Source organism: Primulina eburnea, chromosome 3, assembly GCF_022965805.1.
Source record: "Primulina eburnea isolate SZY01 chromosome 3, ASM2296580v1, whole genome shotgun sequence".
Taxonomy (NCBI): domain Eukaryota; kingdom Viridiplantae; phylum Streptophyta; class Magnoliopsida; order Lamiales; family Gesneriaceae; genus Primulina; species Primulina eburnea.
In genome coordinates this window covers 6,406,127-6,422,387 of record NC_133103.1, presented here as the reverse complement: position 1 = coordinate 6,422,387, position 16,261 = coordinate 6,406,127, and the positions used below count along the sequence as shown (strand labels likewise).

At 34.1% G+C, this 16,261-nt stretch overlaps 2 protein-coding genes across 5 annotated transcripts; one reads left to right on the top strand and one right to left on the bottom strand.

Annotated features, from left to right (window-relative positions):
- Positions 1-22: 22 nt before the first annotated feature.
- Positions 23-4,082, top strand: LOC140825795 (uncharacterized). 4 transcript variants are annotated; one of them, XM_073187760.1, is made up of 7 exons: positions 61-201; positions 747-1,031; positions 1,712-1,929; positions 2,524-2,757; positions 2,925-3,076; positions 3,282-3,390; positions 3,938-4,082. In XM_073187760.1, the coding sequence occupies exons 3-7, from the start codon at positions 1,757-1,759 to the stop codon at positions 4,080-4,082; spliced, it is 813 nt and encodes a 270-aa protein (XP_073043861.1). In that variant the 5' UTR covers positions 61-201; positions 747-1,031; positions 1,712-1,756. The 4 variants fall into 4 exon arrangements, with proteins under 4 accessions (XP_073043858.1, XP_073043860.1, XP_073043861.1 ...); XM_073187757.1 differs by lacking the exon at positions 747-1,031 and having other exon boundaries at positions 23-201; XM_073187758.1 differs by lacking the exons at positions 61-201; positions 747-1,031 and adding an exon at positions 1,038-1,586.
- LOC140825794 (uncharacterized) lies at positions 3,950-7,877 on the bottom strand. Its single transcript, XM_073187756.1, has 5 exons — positions 7,197-7,877; positions 6,957-7,060; positions 6,461-6,637; positions 4,480-6,323; positions 3,950-4,288 (listed from the first exon to the last, which is right to left on the bottom strand). Exons 1-5 carry the CDS (start codon positions 7,364-7,366, stop codon positions 4,136-4,138), a joined length of 2,448 nt encoding a protein of 815 aa, XP_073043857.1. The 5' UTR covers positions 7,367-7,877; the 3' UTR covers positions 3,950-4,135.
- Positions 7,878-16,261: the final 8,384 nt, after the last annotated feature.

Sequence of the window (16,261 nt, the reverse complement as noted above, 5' to 3'; positions counted from 1 at the left end):
ATGTGGCAACTGGCAAACTTCTATTGGCTGTGACACAGAGGCCTTGAAAACCAAATAATATAATATAATAACAAAACAAATAACAAATAAATGATTAAGCCTCGTCGAATCCACAGTCCGGAATTTGCCATGGCGGAAGGGCACGAATCCCAGTCTTCAACGCCGTCTTCCGATCAAGACTCCGCCGACAAGAAAACCCAGGTGAGGTTATTCCTCCTTTTTGAGCTGCAATTGTTATACATCTTGGTGTGTATTTTTCTGTGTGAAGCTTGTCGGTGGATGCATTTGTTGTGCTCCGGTGGGGGGTTTTCTTGGCATACGTGTCGAAATGTTTGTTTGTAGAATTCCATTCGCTTATCTTTTCCTTTGACGAGATCATAATCGTGGGACCTGAGGGAGTGGGGGATCAAAGATTTTACTTTTTTTTACATTGGATTTTAAAATTATTAATCTTTTTGGAAGCCAGGACGGTGGTACATGTACGAGAAGGAAGTGAAAAGTATGTGCAGTGGGAGGTCAAAATAATGTCTACTTGAAATCTTAGATTACTAAGGAATCCATGAAACATAGTTTTGAGTTGATGTGAAAATATTTTTTAACGGGGAAAGCGAAGATCTAAATTTTAAGAAATACGTGTTTAGTTCATCAAATATTGTTTCAGTTATTGTATGTTTTGTGTTTATCTGGGAAATTGCGAGTATAAGATATACTTATGATTTCCTTATAAGTACAACTTCGTGTTGTAGATCTGAAACTGTTGCGGGAAAAGGATGCGGTTACTTCGAGTGAATCATAAGTGTTATCTCGTTGAGTGAAATTAATGTCCCCAGCTGCATTGTGAATCTTGGATAATGCAAGAACGTGTTCAAACCTGCTCAGTCTTGTAATCCAAAAGAGTAGGAAATTCAAGGTGGTTGATGCTGGGGTAGTTAAGATGGGTGATTTACATAAGTGGGGAAGTATAACTACTCTTCTTGTTTGGAACTTTTCAAATCCATGAGCTAAGTTTCAAGTAACAACGATGTTGACGGGTAAGAGTGATTGCTTGTCCAAAGGATTTTGACAAGTGATATGGAATTATTGTTTTCATCCGAAGTTTGTTCGATTTGATGTTTATAACATTCTTCATTTTCGAAGAGTAGCTGTAAGACCTTGCAGATGCAATTGCTTACTGAATTTTTGACTTCCTCCTCTATTGGGTCAAAGAACCTTGTAAATAGAAATTATGAAGTTGATGATTTTCTTGTATGGATACCAAGGGATAAAAGAATATTGAATAGCTTAAAGCCTTAATGAACAAGAGAAATCATTATCAAGTGATACTGGCAGTTGTACGCACAATAAATTATCAAATTAATTCCTAAGCAAAAGAAGTGTTCTACACAATATGAAACATACTTACCTTCTCTTGCATCCTGTATGAACCTAGAAATGAATTCAAAAGCTGTCATAGTTCTTTATAGTGAGATTTCTAATTTACTATGTTCTTTTTCTCCAATCATGGATATCCGCATCTGTCATTTTGTGTTTGCGATCAAGAAGCAATCTGTGATTACACCTTGAATGCAGAAGCCAAATATTATTTTGTGAGTGCCTGAATTAAAATTACTCAAATAATTTTCTCCAGTCCAGTCAAGACTAAAAATTGCACTTCGTGTGTGCATCTTCCTTAATATATAACTTCCAGTTTAATCCCCTGTCACTGTCACAGATACCAACCGTTGGTAGCCTAAAATCTCAAAATGGAAATGTTCCAATGTTTCCAATAATGTTCCCTGCGCTAGTCCCAGGGTTATTCCCTCCTCAGCAGGATCAGGAGCTGGTGAATCGCGGGCCTGGCCTATATGCTGTTCCGGTTCTTCCATTTATGCAACCTATCATCGGGTTTCCTTCCAACACTCTCGTCCCCTTTACATACAATATCCCTACGTGAGTATTTCATTTTTTTGGCATGACTTTTAGTCTTTTATTTTGCTGCATAATTTTCTCTCTCTTTACAAAAAAAGAAATTGATGCGACATAATTTGTTATTTGTATTATTGTTCATCATTTTAACTGGTTTGTCATTTATTTTGTTTGCTGTGATGGAGCAGTCTCCTAAGCTTTACCATATCAGCAGACTTGAAGTTAGCCATACCTTTTAATTAGAAATCCCTTTATTCTTGGCCCGTTGTAGAAGAAATATGAGAAGTTAACCTTAGCACACTTATTGAACTTTTTTCTGCATCAGTAGTCTGCATCTTATATGTGCTGTTTGTAATAACTATGATATGACCTTTAATTTAGTAAAACGTGGCATTACACGGAGTAAGCACTATTCAGACATATGCTAAAGAGTGTTATGGATTTTAGTGAACATTCCATTGGCCTTCCTCTGATCCTGTCCAAATGTCAAATTGAGTCTCTACTGCTTTGGTTAGGTCTAACTTGTTTGTAACTGAATTTCGATTATAAACGATAATTTAGTTAGAGAAGTGGACTCAATTTTTTCCCTCACTTTTGTATTGGAAATGCCTGTATCAGGGAACGTAGTTTGCCAGAGACGAGAGAGATGGGCAGAGAGCAAGTACAAGGTGTGGAGCAAATGCAACAAGAGGCTGGACCTCAAAGACAAGTTGTTGTTCGGAGGTTTCAAATTGCCATCCACATTGATGTATTGCTAATTTTGAAGCTGGCAGCAGTAATTTTCTTGTTTAACCAAGATGGATCTAGACAGAGGCTTACTCTCCTTGTATTTTTGGCTTCATTTGTTTACCTGTAAGTAGTTGAGAGTAATTTATGGTACTCTTTAATTTATACACGATCTATCTACTTTTTTCTCTGTACTTTATATTGAATTTGTGCTCGTTATCCGTCGCTCGCTTATGAATCAATATCTAGTCTTACAACTTGAGACTTTACTTTTTCTTTCTTCGATAATGCAGTTACCAAACCGGAGCCCTTGCACCAGTGATTAGGTGGCTTTCTCAAGGAATGAGAAGGGCAGCTGCACCTCCCCAGCAGCCCAGGGCAGGCGTGCAGGCAGACAATATACCTGCTGGGGCTGCACATGGAAATGAAAATGCTGGCATGGCAGGTAAACCCTCGATTGTTTGTTTCTTGTATTTTGATTTTCAATGTTTTTCTCAAGTCTCGAAAAGCATATGATGCAAGATTGCTATTTGAAAACGAGTTCGTTTTTGCCGATTCTTTTAAAATTTGATTCACAGATTGCGTATGTTTCGGAAATATTATGTGGGGGATTTTAAGTTTGTCTCTGACATGATATTCCTTCGTGGCAGAGGAGCAACTTGAAGGTGAGGATGAGAATCGACTTGCCAACGATGGGAATAGGGTTATCGAGAATGAGAATGCGGTAGAAGCGGGGCAAGGGGAGGTTGCTAACCGTTGGTGGGTGATTGTAAAGGAAATACAAATGGTTGTGTTTGGTTTCATTACTTCACTTCTCCCTGGCTTTCACGATGTAGATTAGGAGGTCAAGTATGGAGAGCCCAAAAATGCTGGTCAAATAACTTACTTTGGCTTCAGTCGGAACAACCGTGTATACAAATGTGTTTTATTGCATGATTGCTGAATATATTTCATTCTCATGTAACATTTTCTCTTTCTTTTTTTTTTTTTGTTTTGGTAAGAATACGTAATACTTTAGGTACTTTGAGAAATTCTCATCAAAGTCAGAATCCGGAAAATCACAGAAAATAGCTTTTAAATTTTGATTCAAATATTCTGTATTAAATTACAAAAAATGTTATTTTATTTAAATATAGAAAATATTTTTTCTTTTAAAAAGTTGCATTTGATAAAGCACTGTTTAGTACCAAGTTTATCATAATATTCATTTTCTAAATCCAGCTTGGTTCTTATTTTCCTTGAGAACCCGTATTATTAGTAGCATGATGCATTATATAAAAACCGACTCGGGTATTTTTGGCTGCAGGAACAAAAACAATGGCAGAAGCTCATTCTTTTTACTTATTAGATGGAATTTGTACATACATGGATGGCTGTCTATAATACAATCAAAATTCGAAGTTCACGCAAAAAAAAAAATAAAAAGAATTGGAATCGTGGGCAGTTTTTAATCTACTCTACTCGAGAGAGAAGCGGTGGCAACATCAATGGATGCATAACACAATCACATCTCAGATAAAAGATTGCTGATTTTTCTAAGCTCTTTCAGTGCAGCCATGGCTGTCACTTGTCCTTTCCCAACGAGACCGTTCTTTGAGAAGTTATCCAACGATCCCATTTGACCACGATGATCATGTGGCAAAATTGATTCGATCACCTACAAGATCCATATGAACAAGTTCAAGATTGATGGAATGTCAAATTCTAGAACCGACAATTCTGCTGTGTCATAGATACATGCATTTGACAACTTCATTTGAATCTGAGAAAATATAAGTTTTTCGAATTTAAGTTTCGACCCCGTCAATGTTCTGGTTATGCCACTATATGTAATATAAATTGTTGTACCTGAATGTTCTCCAGCATGGATTGGCCAAGATTTCTCAAGCTAACCATCACATTCTGATCAACTGTCTCGGCCTTGCTTGTTTGAGAAGATCCATCAAATGCATCAGCTGTTGAAAAGCCATCTACATTGTTCTCACTATTTCCACCGTTGCTAGTTTTTGCATCTTCGGGTGCACTTTTTTTCTCAGAACTTCCCTCACCAGCAGTTCTCCCGAACTTCCACAACCATTGGAATTTACCCGATATAGGCTTTCTCTCCATGCGTGGTGCATATTTTCCAATGGAATCTTTGTTTTCTGTACCCTTAGAAGTGAGAGCATCCAGCGGATCAGAAATGGGAAGTGGAGGCGACTCTTGGTCATTCCAGCATGACTCAGAGTCATTAGATTTAATAATAACGATGGATGAGTTTGATGGCACACTACTTCCTGATTCGATTCCTTGATCACTATTTGCATGAGTAGGACTCGGTGGAGACGAAAAATTGGAAGAAGTTTCTTCACTCCTGCTATCACTCGAGTCATTGCTTGAGTTCTTTTCATGAAGATCATCGAGTCCATTAACCTCAACAGGATCATGATGGATCATATTTGTACGAGCTTCGGTTTCTTTATCTTCATCTAAACCAAGCTGCCGCTCCAGATCCTCCAATAAACTTCTCCTAACCGATGGCTTCGGTATTTTAGATACTTCGTTTTTCTTTGTGGGGGAAGGATCAGATTCAGTTCGGGTCAGGCGTACTCTTACCTTCTCTGACCAACCATTTTTACGGTTTCGAACTTGTTTTACCACAGAATCTTGCTTCTGTTCCACTTCCTTGTGCAAAACTCTCCACCTCTCTTCCCAATAGCTCTCACGCACCATATTCAGAGGTGTTATAGGAGAAGCGGACGAATCTAGAGAAAGGCTATGACCCCTGGGGTTTGTAGACTTTCTTGAATCATATAATCCAGAATGAACTATCAGGGAGTTTGAATTGTTCGATTGTACTGCCAGTTCTTGCAAAGTTTTTGCCTTTTCTACGAGCTTCACAAGATTTACGGTATCCGAAAAATTCAACAATCGCTGAAGACAGGCAGTAGCATTCTCAGTGGCAAGCAATGAAGATCTCAAGTTAAGTATCACAGAAACTGCAAAAGCAGAAATGAATCCGCCCCTAGACGAACAGAGGACTCCAGAATAGGAGTCTGCATTAAAGTCAGTTGCTTTGTCAAACTTGATATTTTCATGGGAAAAGATTTCGTCCCAGATCACCAAAAGGTCTTCCAGAGAAAATTCGCGTCCAAACAGCACCCGTAGCCAGCGGAGAGCAAAATATTGGGGTTCAACCCCTAATTCAACAAGATGACTATGAAGAGATGAATCAACAATGGAAAGTAAATGATATAGTGCACCAGAAGCTTCAATTACCGGCGGAATTCCGGTATTGGAACTGTTAAAAGGTAAAGGAGAGAAAAACTCGGCCATGGCAACGGCACCTCCAGCACCGTTCATTAAGGCATCAAACATAGAATAGGCGTCATGTTCCATAAATTTCTCTGATATTACGATTCCAAGCTCACCTTCTGCACCATAGGCGTCTGTTAATAACACAATTGTTTGCATCTCTGGATCAAGTTCACTGAGACTACTAGATTTTGCAGAATTCTTTTCGAACCCATTCCAATTTTCTGAGGATTTGGAGAATTTCTTAAAATCAAACTTATAAGTCAAGTCATTTTCATGAAATGAAAAGCCATCAAATTTATCAGCAAAGTGGTCTTCATGAGCTTTTCTCACTTCTGAGAGAAGTTTGGCATCAACATGAAGAACATACAAAAGTGGGGCCAGTAGTTCGTGCGTTCCTGTAGAAAACAAAACGGAGAAATCGTTAGAGTTGAAAAACAGTTAAACTTTTGAAATTTAAGACGACAACCTATAGAGAATTGAGAAATTTCCAGGTTCGATACAAACAAAGAATGCAAATCAATAAGTTACCTACCTTGTCTGTAACCATACTCCGGATGTCTAAGGCACCAAAGCAACAGCATTCGCCTCAACATGCCTTGGCATTCAGTTGTCTGGAAATAGCTGCCTCTTTCAGGATACAAACGCGCCAAATCTTGATCGACCATTCTTTCCAATTCAGCATTTTTGAAAAAGCGACCCCACATGCTGTCTGCAGGACCAATAACATAGCTTGAGATACGGCAATTTGAGTTCCAAGGGAAAAAGAAAAAAAAGGAAACCCCTTAATAATCACTCTCAGGTTCTTGACAAGAGTGACTGTGAAAGCTCAGGCAATAAACTCTCGTCAGATTAAAATCATACAGCAGAAGTTGGAATACGGAAAATCTTCAAATAGAAATAATAGAAAGCCAGACAGCAAGAGATTTAATAAAAAAGACTCTATTCTATAATATGTAGAGTATAGAAGGGAAATTCACCCCTAAGTTGTCGAAATATTTAGTTTTTTAGGGAATAAAATGAAATCGGACCTGGGTTTTGTGAAAGGGGATTGTCCATGACAAGATCAGGAGAACTGCTTCCATCTTTTGGAACATGTGGATCAACCAGAAGTTGTCTCCTTAAAGCAGCATACCTAAGTCATAAATCAAATCCAAGCATCGATTTCATGAACTGTCCGCGAATGAAAAAAAACAAAAAGCAAAAACAAGCTGGAAAGTAACACAGAACCTTAACTTACGGCTTAAATACAAAAAACAAAAAATAATCACCTTCTGCGAGAATTGGCAGTAACCCGGCGAAGATCATCGATGGATGAAGGAGGAGAGGACGGTAAAATCCCCAAATCTACGCGCCATTGGACCCCTCTGAGATCTCCGAACCGACGTGAACCTCTGGAACCCGACACCGTTTCAGTTATCTCCACCGTAACCTCTGTCATGTGTAGTTTCTCCGCTCCTTTTTCTAGTTTTTCTTTTTTCACAACAATTTAGCTGAATCTCTCAATGACCCACGTTAACAAAACCAATCAAGATCATTTCTAAATACACCAATCGATCCGAAGGTTCGGAAACTGAGAATTTATTCCAAAATCTGTAGAATTCTCAAAGACCCAGCTGCCTTAAACTCATCAAGATCACGTATACCTCAAAAAGACGGAATTTTTACGAACCTAAGACCAGAAAAATGGAATCTTTTTTTAGCTCAATAATTGAAGGGCATGAGGCGAATGTGATTATATACCGCAACAAGTCAAAATTCCGGCTGCTGAAAGAAAAACGAGACGATAGAGGAAATTCAGCCAGAGAAACCGAAGTAGGGAGCGAGAGAGAGAGGAAGGATGAATGGAAATATGCTTCTGCTCTTAATCCCACATTCCCACCAATCAATTAAAGCTTTTTCTCCACTTTTTCCCTTTGCTGCATATTAAAATTTTGTTTTCTTTGCTAACAAAAATGGAGATAATAATGCTGTTTTTCTTTGTCTTTTTAAATAGCAAAATACAATATAATACTATAAATAATCATCCTTTATTGGGATATATATATTATTTAATTACTATCAACTTGTCAAAATAATAAAAAAAAATTAATATAATTTTGACAAAAGCTTAGCAATTAAGAATGTAGTTTTATTCTAAAATAAGAAATTTTTTTAACAAATTTTTTTGATACAATATAATACTACAAGACAAAAACTTGTGTGAGACGGTCTCACGAGTCGTATTTGTGAGACGGATCTCTTATTTGGATGGTCTGACATGAGACTCACTCATACTACAAATAATATTCACTTCATCCTTTATTGGGATAATAACTTTTTGTCTTTACTAATTGGTGTCTTATTTATATTATTATTACTCTAATTAACTATCCAACATCGGAAATCCTGCACTTATTTCCTCCATTGATTTTTAGTCAATTCTATATTCTATTATATTATATATATATATATATATATATATATATATATATATATATATATATATATTGCTGTCACATTTATTGCAAAAAGGTTTCCATGAAATTGAAAGGACTTTTACAAGGATAGAAAGGATATGGTAATTGGTCATTCATTATCATTTCGATTTCATTTCAAATTAATCAATTTCGAATTTATTTGCAAATAAAATAAAATATTTCATTCCAAATGCATATATATGCATGTAAAATTGAATATATTTGTAAATTATTGACATGATAAAATAGAAAAATATATGAAAGCCATCCTGAATGACGTGGAAAATGCGTGTCATTCTCATCTTTTTTATTTAAAATTTACGGTCTTCTGCAACAAACCATGCACTGGTCCAAACCCTTGATTAATTTTTATTTTTTAAATCTAATATATAATTAATTTTTAAAAAGACAATCGTGTGCAAATAAGTTCTGACACAAAAAAAATTAATATGTAACTAATTCTAAAAAAAATTAACTTTAATAAAAACACTGTACAATTTTAATAATGTATATTTATCTCTTTTTAATTTGTCAAATTTCAATTTTAATTGCTATTTTTTTTTTAAATTGTATTGAAAGTAACCACGAATTTCTGATTAGGAATGAAATTGTTATATAAATCCTCGATGCAGTTTTTTCGTAAATAATTATAATTATATACAAAATGGTTTGATATTTATAATTTTATTACCAAATTTAATGATCATGAATTATTGTTCAAGTTGTTTGATGTCGCTTTCCATTTAAAAAATAATAATTAATATATTAATGCATGCGTGGAATATACATCGCCTAATCCATTGTGAACAAAGAAACCAATCTCAAAATTTATTGTTTAGTCGCAGAATATTCATGGAATTTGTTTCTATGTAGGTTATCGAATCGTCGGTGCCTCCTTTGATCTATATTCTTAAAAAAATTAACATATTAAATATTATCAAATAATGTTTCAATCATCGTATGTTATATGCATGCATGCATGCATCCGTCCGTCTTCTTAACAAATTAAGCATGTCCATTATTAAATATTCTTGAAAAACAAAAACTTTTGAGATCGTTTTATATCACAATTTTGTGATGCATATATTCATCTCGGTTTAACTCGAATATTACTTTTTCGCTAAACATATTGATCGGTTCGGCACATTTCAGGATATCTCATATCAAACTTGTTCTTATTCAATATATATTTCATGGTGATGCTTTGGTTGAACAACATCAATATGAAATTCTATAAATTTAAAAACAAGAAGTAATTTATGTTGAATTGGGCTAATCCAATAAGTTTGGATATTTTATCATCGTATATATTTTTAGTATATTAAATCTCAAAAGTTTTGAGGGAAGCTTAGTAAAATCTTGAAAATAATGCTTCTCAATGAATTAGTCATATTACCTTGTATGAAAACTCCTATAAAACTATTTCACGAAAAATTTATGTTATACAATCTTATATGTCGATTTTATAATACAGATCTTCAACATAACCTAATTTATGAAAAAATATTATTTTTTATGCTAAAACTATTATTTTCACTTCAGTTATGGATCGAACTGACTTGTCTAATGAAAATAGATATGTGATACCGTCTCACAAGAGACATACCAAAACTATTTTCATTAATAAGCAATGTCTAATAATATTTTAAATGTGCAGAATATTAATTATATGACTCATTGAGAAATTTAAAGATGTATCCATGAGTGAAAAAACACTAAAAAACTTTAGGATGTTTTCACTCGTAATTCTATCAAGTTTAACCACAATTATTTGTGATTATATGTCTGAAGATCATCTGCTAACTTAATTTGAAGGGGGTGTAAATTATTTTAACAAGAAGTACAACATAAATTGTAAATTCAATTGGTACAACATGAACGAGAGAAAAAAATAAGCCTTTTATACAACTCGAGATATAAAAAAAATTGTTTTTAAAAAGAAAGAAACATATACTCTTCTTTTTTATTTTAAAAGTATCATCGTTTTCAAAAATAAAAGAGAAATGTGCAATAAATTCCAAGATTTGCTTTATCTCGTTGGGGCCAAAATGAAAATATGACTCCTACTTTCATCTCGACCTTCGAATTATTTTGGTTGACAGATTTGTGGTGCAGCTATGTATGAGCTATCATTCCATATCCTATCAAATATGAGACAACAAATTATAATAAATGCAGTGCCAAAATAAAATTATAAATTATAAGTCTCGTCCCAATTTTTATAATTTTTCTATTTCTAATTTATCGCAAATACATACATAAAAGGGAAAATTCTAATTTATTTTACCTGTCAATTAAAAACCCAAAAACAGTATTTTAAAATCACAAAATTTTAAATTACGGGTATATTTGTCTCATATATATTTCGCTTTTAAGAGTTTTATATTTTCCATTTGAAATTAAATATATAAAGAAAAAAAACTATTTATTTTATATTGGAGTTTTCGTGCTCTTCTCATTTTTTTTTTCTATAGGTGATAGTGAACGCGAGTTTCTGAACATAATACAAAAATAACGTGGAAAAAGAGACGAAACACATAATGCATAAAGTGCGATTTTGTGTGCTGGCTTTTTAAATTTATATCAAAACAATACAAAAAATAAAGCGTAAGCCCGACAAAGTGTTACGATCAAATATCTTAAAATTTTATTATAAATTTAATCATATCAAATACTTAATCAATAGATAAAATAACACACATATCATCATACGTTTAAAAATAGATGCATAAAATTCAAAGTTCTGAGTCTAAAAATCGCAAAAAAAAAAAAAAAAAAAAAACATTTTCTTAAAGATATATGCATTGATTGTTGGATCAATTTTATTTATTTTATATATAAATAATTGTGTGTTGTGGGTTATCTATTAGATTAAGTACAAAGTAAGTGATCAACTAAGTTTTCAGGTTATTGGATTTTAATGTATCTAATAGGTTGTTGGTATTTAATGTTTAAAGACATAAGTGTAATTTTGATTTTTATGATAAGCTAAAACAGAAATATCGGAAGATAATGATAAATATCATCTATACATATGAGTCATGATCCACAAATCTCGTGTTATCACGTTCACTATTTTCTTCTCCATCAAGAAAATAGTTTAGAAGATAAAACTAAAGGTTTCTCTAAAGGAAAAAGCACTTAGATCTGAAAGATCAAAACACATTCTAAAGAATTCATAAATATGATTTCAAGTACGTTTTCGCTTAAAATTTTCAATCAAATTCTTAATGATTTAACACAATGCATTATGCAGATCATGGGTTTTCCCCAACATAGACTAGCTACTCTTTCTAGTGGCCCAGAGAAAAATCATGCTTCTCTAAATATCAATGATGGAATGGATAGATTGTTCATCTGCTGAAAAAAAATTAACCGAAGCCCTCATTTTCCATTTTTTTTAAAAAAAAAAAACTAGCTATATTTTCAATTCATTAATCGATTTAGTCTTAATTATTAATGTTTGGCAATAAATAAATAAAGAAATATTCAAAATTCTTGAAAACTATTATTAAAATCCAGGCTGTCTTTCTGTCTGTTATATTGTACAAGTCCCACCAATTCTTCTTACAAACCTTGCGAGGAGATTCGTTCTAATCTCCTCTGTCGAAATAGGTCCCATTTCATCTTTATTTTATAATATTTGATAATATAAATAATAATAATAATAATAATGTCTGTGACGTAATTGGATGTATCCACTTAACCATTATTAGATTTTAATTATTAATGACTTCATAATTAATATTTATAATTTAAAAAGGAGATGACTATGTTTTCTTCTCGAATGATGCTACTAAGTTAGAACAAACTAATCCTCGTACAATTTTTGTTCAAAGTAATAAAGTATATTTTTTAATAAATAAAAGGTATATTTTTTGTAATTTGATAGAAAAAGCTGAGACGCCCCACATCCCATCCGACAAGTTAAATGCCTCGTGATCTTATACGTAGAGTAAACTTTTTATATTGAATTATTTATTTGTTTGTTTTTTAATCATTAATTATTTATTGAATAATTGATTATTATGGGAGAAAGCAATTAAAAATAAAATATTTTCGTGAAAATTTATTTCAAATTCATTAACTAACTTTAATTAATTTATGAAGTTTTATTATCTGACCGTTGCACTTCACATAATTCCACGGCACAATTAATACTGAATTTATGTTGATTTTAATTTCGAGTTTCTAGTTGGTCATTTATTTCTTATTTAAATGATTGAGTTTCAGTTTATTTTCTTGTTAATTGGTAGATTAACAACAAATTTAAGTATTTACTTTGAGTGATAGATCAGTACTCAAGCTCAAATATTTATGAAGTAAACTGATAATAAATATACAATAATATGTTTGATATGATTGATTAAGATTACAATTAAATGATAAATGATGGTTTAACTTTTAAACATGATCAATAATTATGGTCTTGAAGAGTAAAATCGAGAGAGGAAGTCTCTTGTGAGACGGTCTCACGAATATTTATCTGTGAGACGAGTCAATCCTACCGATATTCACAATAAAAAGTAATATTTTTTTATGGATGACTCAAATAAGATATCTGCCTAATAAATTATGACCCGTGAGATCGTCTCACAAATTTTTTTTTCAAATTGAGAATAAGATTATAATCGAAAGTTTGATAAGTAATATGCAGCGCAGATAATATTTATTTCACAAACTGGCATTTCTTTTTTTTTAAAAAAAAGATTTAAAAATTAAATAATATTTTACGGTGTAGTGTAGTTACTAAGTAATATGCAGCGCAGATAATGAATATGTTCTAAGTCAGCCCATAAATTTGGGCTCGGTCATAACTATATAAGTTAGAATTTAATTGTCGCCCAAGCCCAAAAGGTATTTTAATCGCTATTTAAAGCTATCTCCGGTCCGGCCACAATTTAGAGTAGTCAAAACGAGTTAATATGTAAGACCGACCCGTCTTGCGTTAATTTGTTTCCATTAGTATCTCATTAATGGAAATTAAGATTTGCTAATTTCTCTTTAACTTTATTCTACAAAATTATCGCTAAATTTATTCTCCCTCATATCTACGAACATTTTAATAATTTTCCTATACTTTTGAATGTCTTCCACTGAAATTTTAAAAATGAATTCAATAAATCTCTTGGTTCTCCGTTGGATCGAGAACATTTCATAAACAAATTAAGCTCTTGCAGCTTTAATAATTTTGTCTTTTTAACAATAGAATTTAATTATATCACGTACAAGAATACGCATCAAACCGTATGATCATCAAGAACCAAATCGACCGATTCGGTCCTTCTATTAAATGACCTCTCCAATATAGTCTCCAAAATCGGTTTCCATGACCTCGAATTCGAACTTCCGTCCATCCCACCTTCCATGCTAACAACACCGATACTTCCTTCCGACGAAGCCCGGTTCGGACTACTCATAGGTGGGGTCCTAACCATGCTCCATCTATTTGTTCGTCTCATTGGTGAGGTACTAACCTGGCTTCCACCGCTCGAACAGGATGAACTTAGACTTTTCCTCGAACCGGACATGGACCCGTTATTCCGTGCCATGGAAGCTAGCTTCCTTGTTATAGGGGCTAAGTCCACGGGCGACACATTGGATTGAAAAAGTGAGAGAGGGAGCAAGAAATACACTCGGCCCAGCTCCAAAACGACGTCGGACTTTAGCGGTGTCGTGGCGGGGGACAGCAGCTGAGCCTGAGTGAATAGAAAACTTTGTGCTGGCTTTCCTGTGAGTTCACTTACTGTGACTGGATAGTCCAACTCTTCCATGTAACCATTCAAATATATGATCTTAATTTTCTTGTTTCTTGATGATCTTTTGCAAGAAAAATTGCAGCCCATTTTCAGTTTCTGCACCCTTTTTTTTTATATTTAGTTTTGGTAATGTTTGAATGGAATGGTGAGAAGAAATTGAAGTGCTATATTATATATGATGACCATGCCATTTACTATATTTTTTCCTATGAATTAGGAAGATTGTTGGCCAATCACCAAGGAAAAGTGTTGTAAACTCATAGGTTAAGTGTGTGTGTGTGTATATATATATATGAGACTTGTTACCCTGCACCCCTTGGGTGCAGGGTAACATGGGCGCCTGCACAGCTGGATGCAGAGCTTAACGAAAAAACGTTTAGCGACGGTTTAGAGGATCCGTCGCTATCCGCGACGGTTTATTAAAAACCGTCGCTAAATGGCTAATATTTCAAAGAAATAATGTAAATTAGCGACGGTTTACAAAACCAGTCGCTAATAGCGACGGTGTTATAGAAACCGTCGCTAATTGTTCAATTAATTTTTAAAAAAAACAAGAAAATGAAACATAACCCACGTACGCCTCGTGGTGAGACTAGAACCGGATGTTTTTCCAAGATTTCAGTTGTCAAGGAACAAACAGGTCCAGGTTTGTTCCTTGACAACTGAAATCTTGGACAAACATCCGGTTCTAGTCTCACCATGGTCTCTTTCTTTTCTTGGTTTATCATTTTGTGTCTGTTTGCTCCATCGAATATCATCTGTATGCCCTTCTTTAAAACATACAAATTTCTTCCATATAATTTCGTTCGTTTTCTTACTTTTCTTGCTATTACTCATTCTCGCGCTAAAACCGGATTCTCGGGCATATTGGTTGTAGAAAGAAAATGCATCATCTAACGAATCAAATCTCATATCAATCTGGGGTTTCTGATCATCACCGACTTGGGGGATGTACGATTGTTCATCTCCACTATATTGATCCATTTCATCTACAGTGGCGCTAGGCGAGGATTGTCTGGGGATTAACCGAGGACGGTGGATTAGCGACGGTAACAATAAAATCATATGAGAAACGACATCAAGTATAAAATATATTTAAAAAAAACATACATCTTCTCCAGATACATAAAAGAACCTGTATGCCAAAACACTAAAAGATTTAAATGCACCAGAAATGAATAAATTGTAGGAGCACAGACAGGGTTGGAACAAATACTACAAGTTAGTGGTAGAATGTGAACTGAGAGAAGGGTTGGAACAAATAATCCGACGGCTTTTACAAATAGCAGGATCACTGTACACAAACATTAAAGAACATGTATGCCAATATACCGGAAACCTTCAAAATCATAAATTGAAAATTTCTTCGGAATATGAAATTTAGAACTACATCGATTTACCTTCTGATTTCGGAATATTTGCCCGCACGAGATCTCCAGAATTACGCTCAATCTTCTTAACGTAAAGATTTGAGCGTAGGTAGGAGAAGAAATTTGGGCGAAGGTGGGAGAAGAAATTTGGGCATACGTGGGTTATGTTTCATTTTCTTGTTTTTTTTTTTAAATTATTTTTAAAAAAAATTTTAACAATTAGCGACGGTGTTTATAACACCGTCGCTATTAGCGACTGGATTTAAAACCGTCGCTAATGTAAATTATTTCTTTGAAAAATTAGACATTTAGCGACGGTATCTAATAAACTGTCGCTAATAGCGACGGATATTCTAAACCGTCGCTAAACGTTTTTTTTCGTTATGTAATCTTATGCAAGCTCTGCATCCAGCTGGGCGCCAGCACAGCGCCAGCTGTGCAGGCGCCCATGTTACCCTGCACCCAAGGGGTGCAGGGTAACAAGTCTCTATATATATATATATATGTGAGTAATGATACTCTGTACATCTTTCTTCTGCACACCTGTGGCTGTCTGTCTACGTGGCACGCCCACAACCACACAAAATTTTTTGTTTTGTTTTTTAAAAAATAAGTGACCAATCATGCACTGTCACGTAGAAGTAGGTCCAGTGGATTGATTGATTGCCAATCAAAATCGACTCATTGACTTGGAGAGTATTGGAGAAAAAAGTCAAGCAACACAAATTTAAGGAAATTTATTAAAATT

Coding starts and splice junctions, on each gene's coding strand:
- LOC140825795 (XM_073187757.1), top strand. CDS start 91: ATGATTAAGCCTCGTCGAATCCACAGTCCGGAATTTGCCATGGCGGAA. Junction 1,930..2,523: donor TTTACATACAATATCCCTAC/GTGAGTATTTCA, acceptor TGCCTGTATCAG/GGAACGTAGTTTGCCAGAGA. Junction 2,758..2,924: donor TTGGCTTCATTTGTTTACCT/GTAAGTAGTTGA, acceptor TCGATAATGCAG/TTACCAAACCGGAGCCCTTG.
- LOC140825794 (XM_073187756.1), bottom strand. CDS start 7,366: ATGACAGAGGTTACGGTGGAGATAACTGAAACGGTGTCGGGTTCCAGA. Junction 6,638..6,956: donor TCCCCTTTCACAAAACCCAG/GTCCGATTTCAT, acceptor TTGGTCCTGCAG/ACAGCATGTGGGGTCGCTTT. Junction 6,324..6,460: donor GGAGTATGGTTACAGACAAG/GTAGGTAACTTA, acceptor TGTTTTCTACAG/GAACGCACGAACTACTGGCC.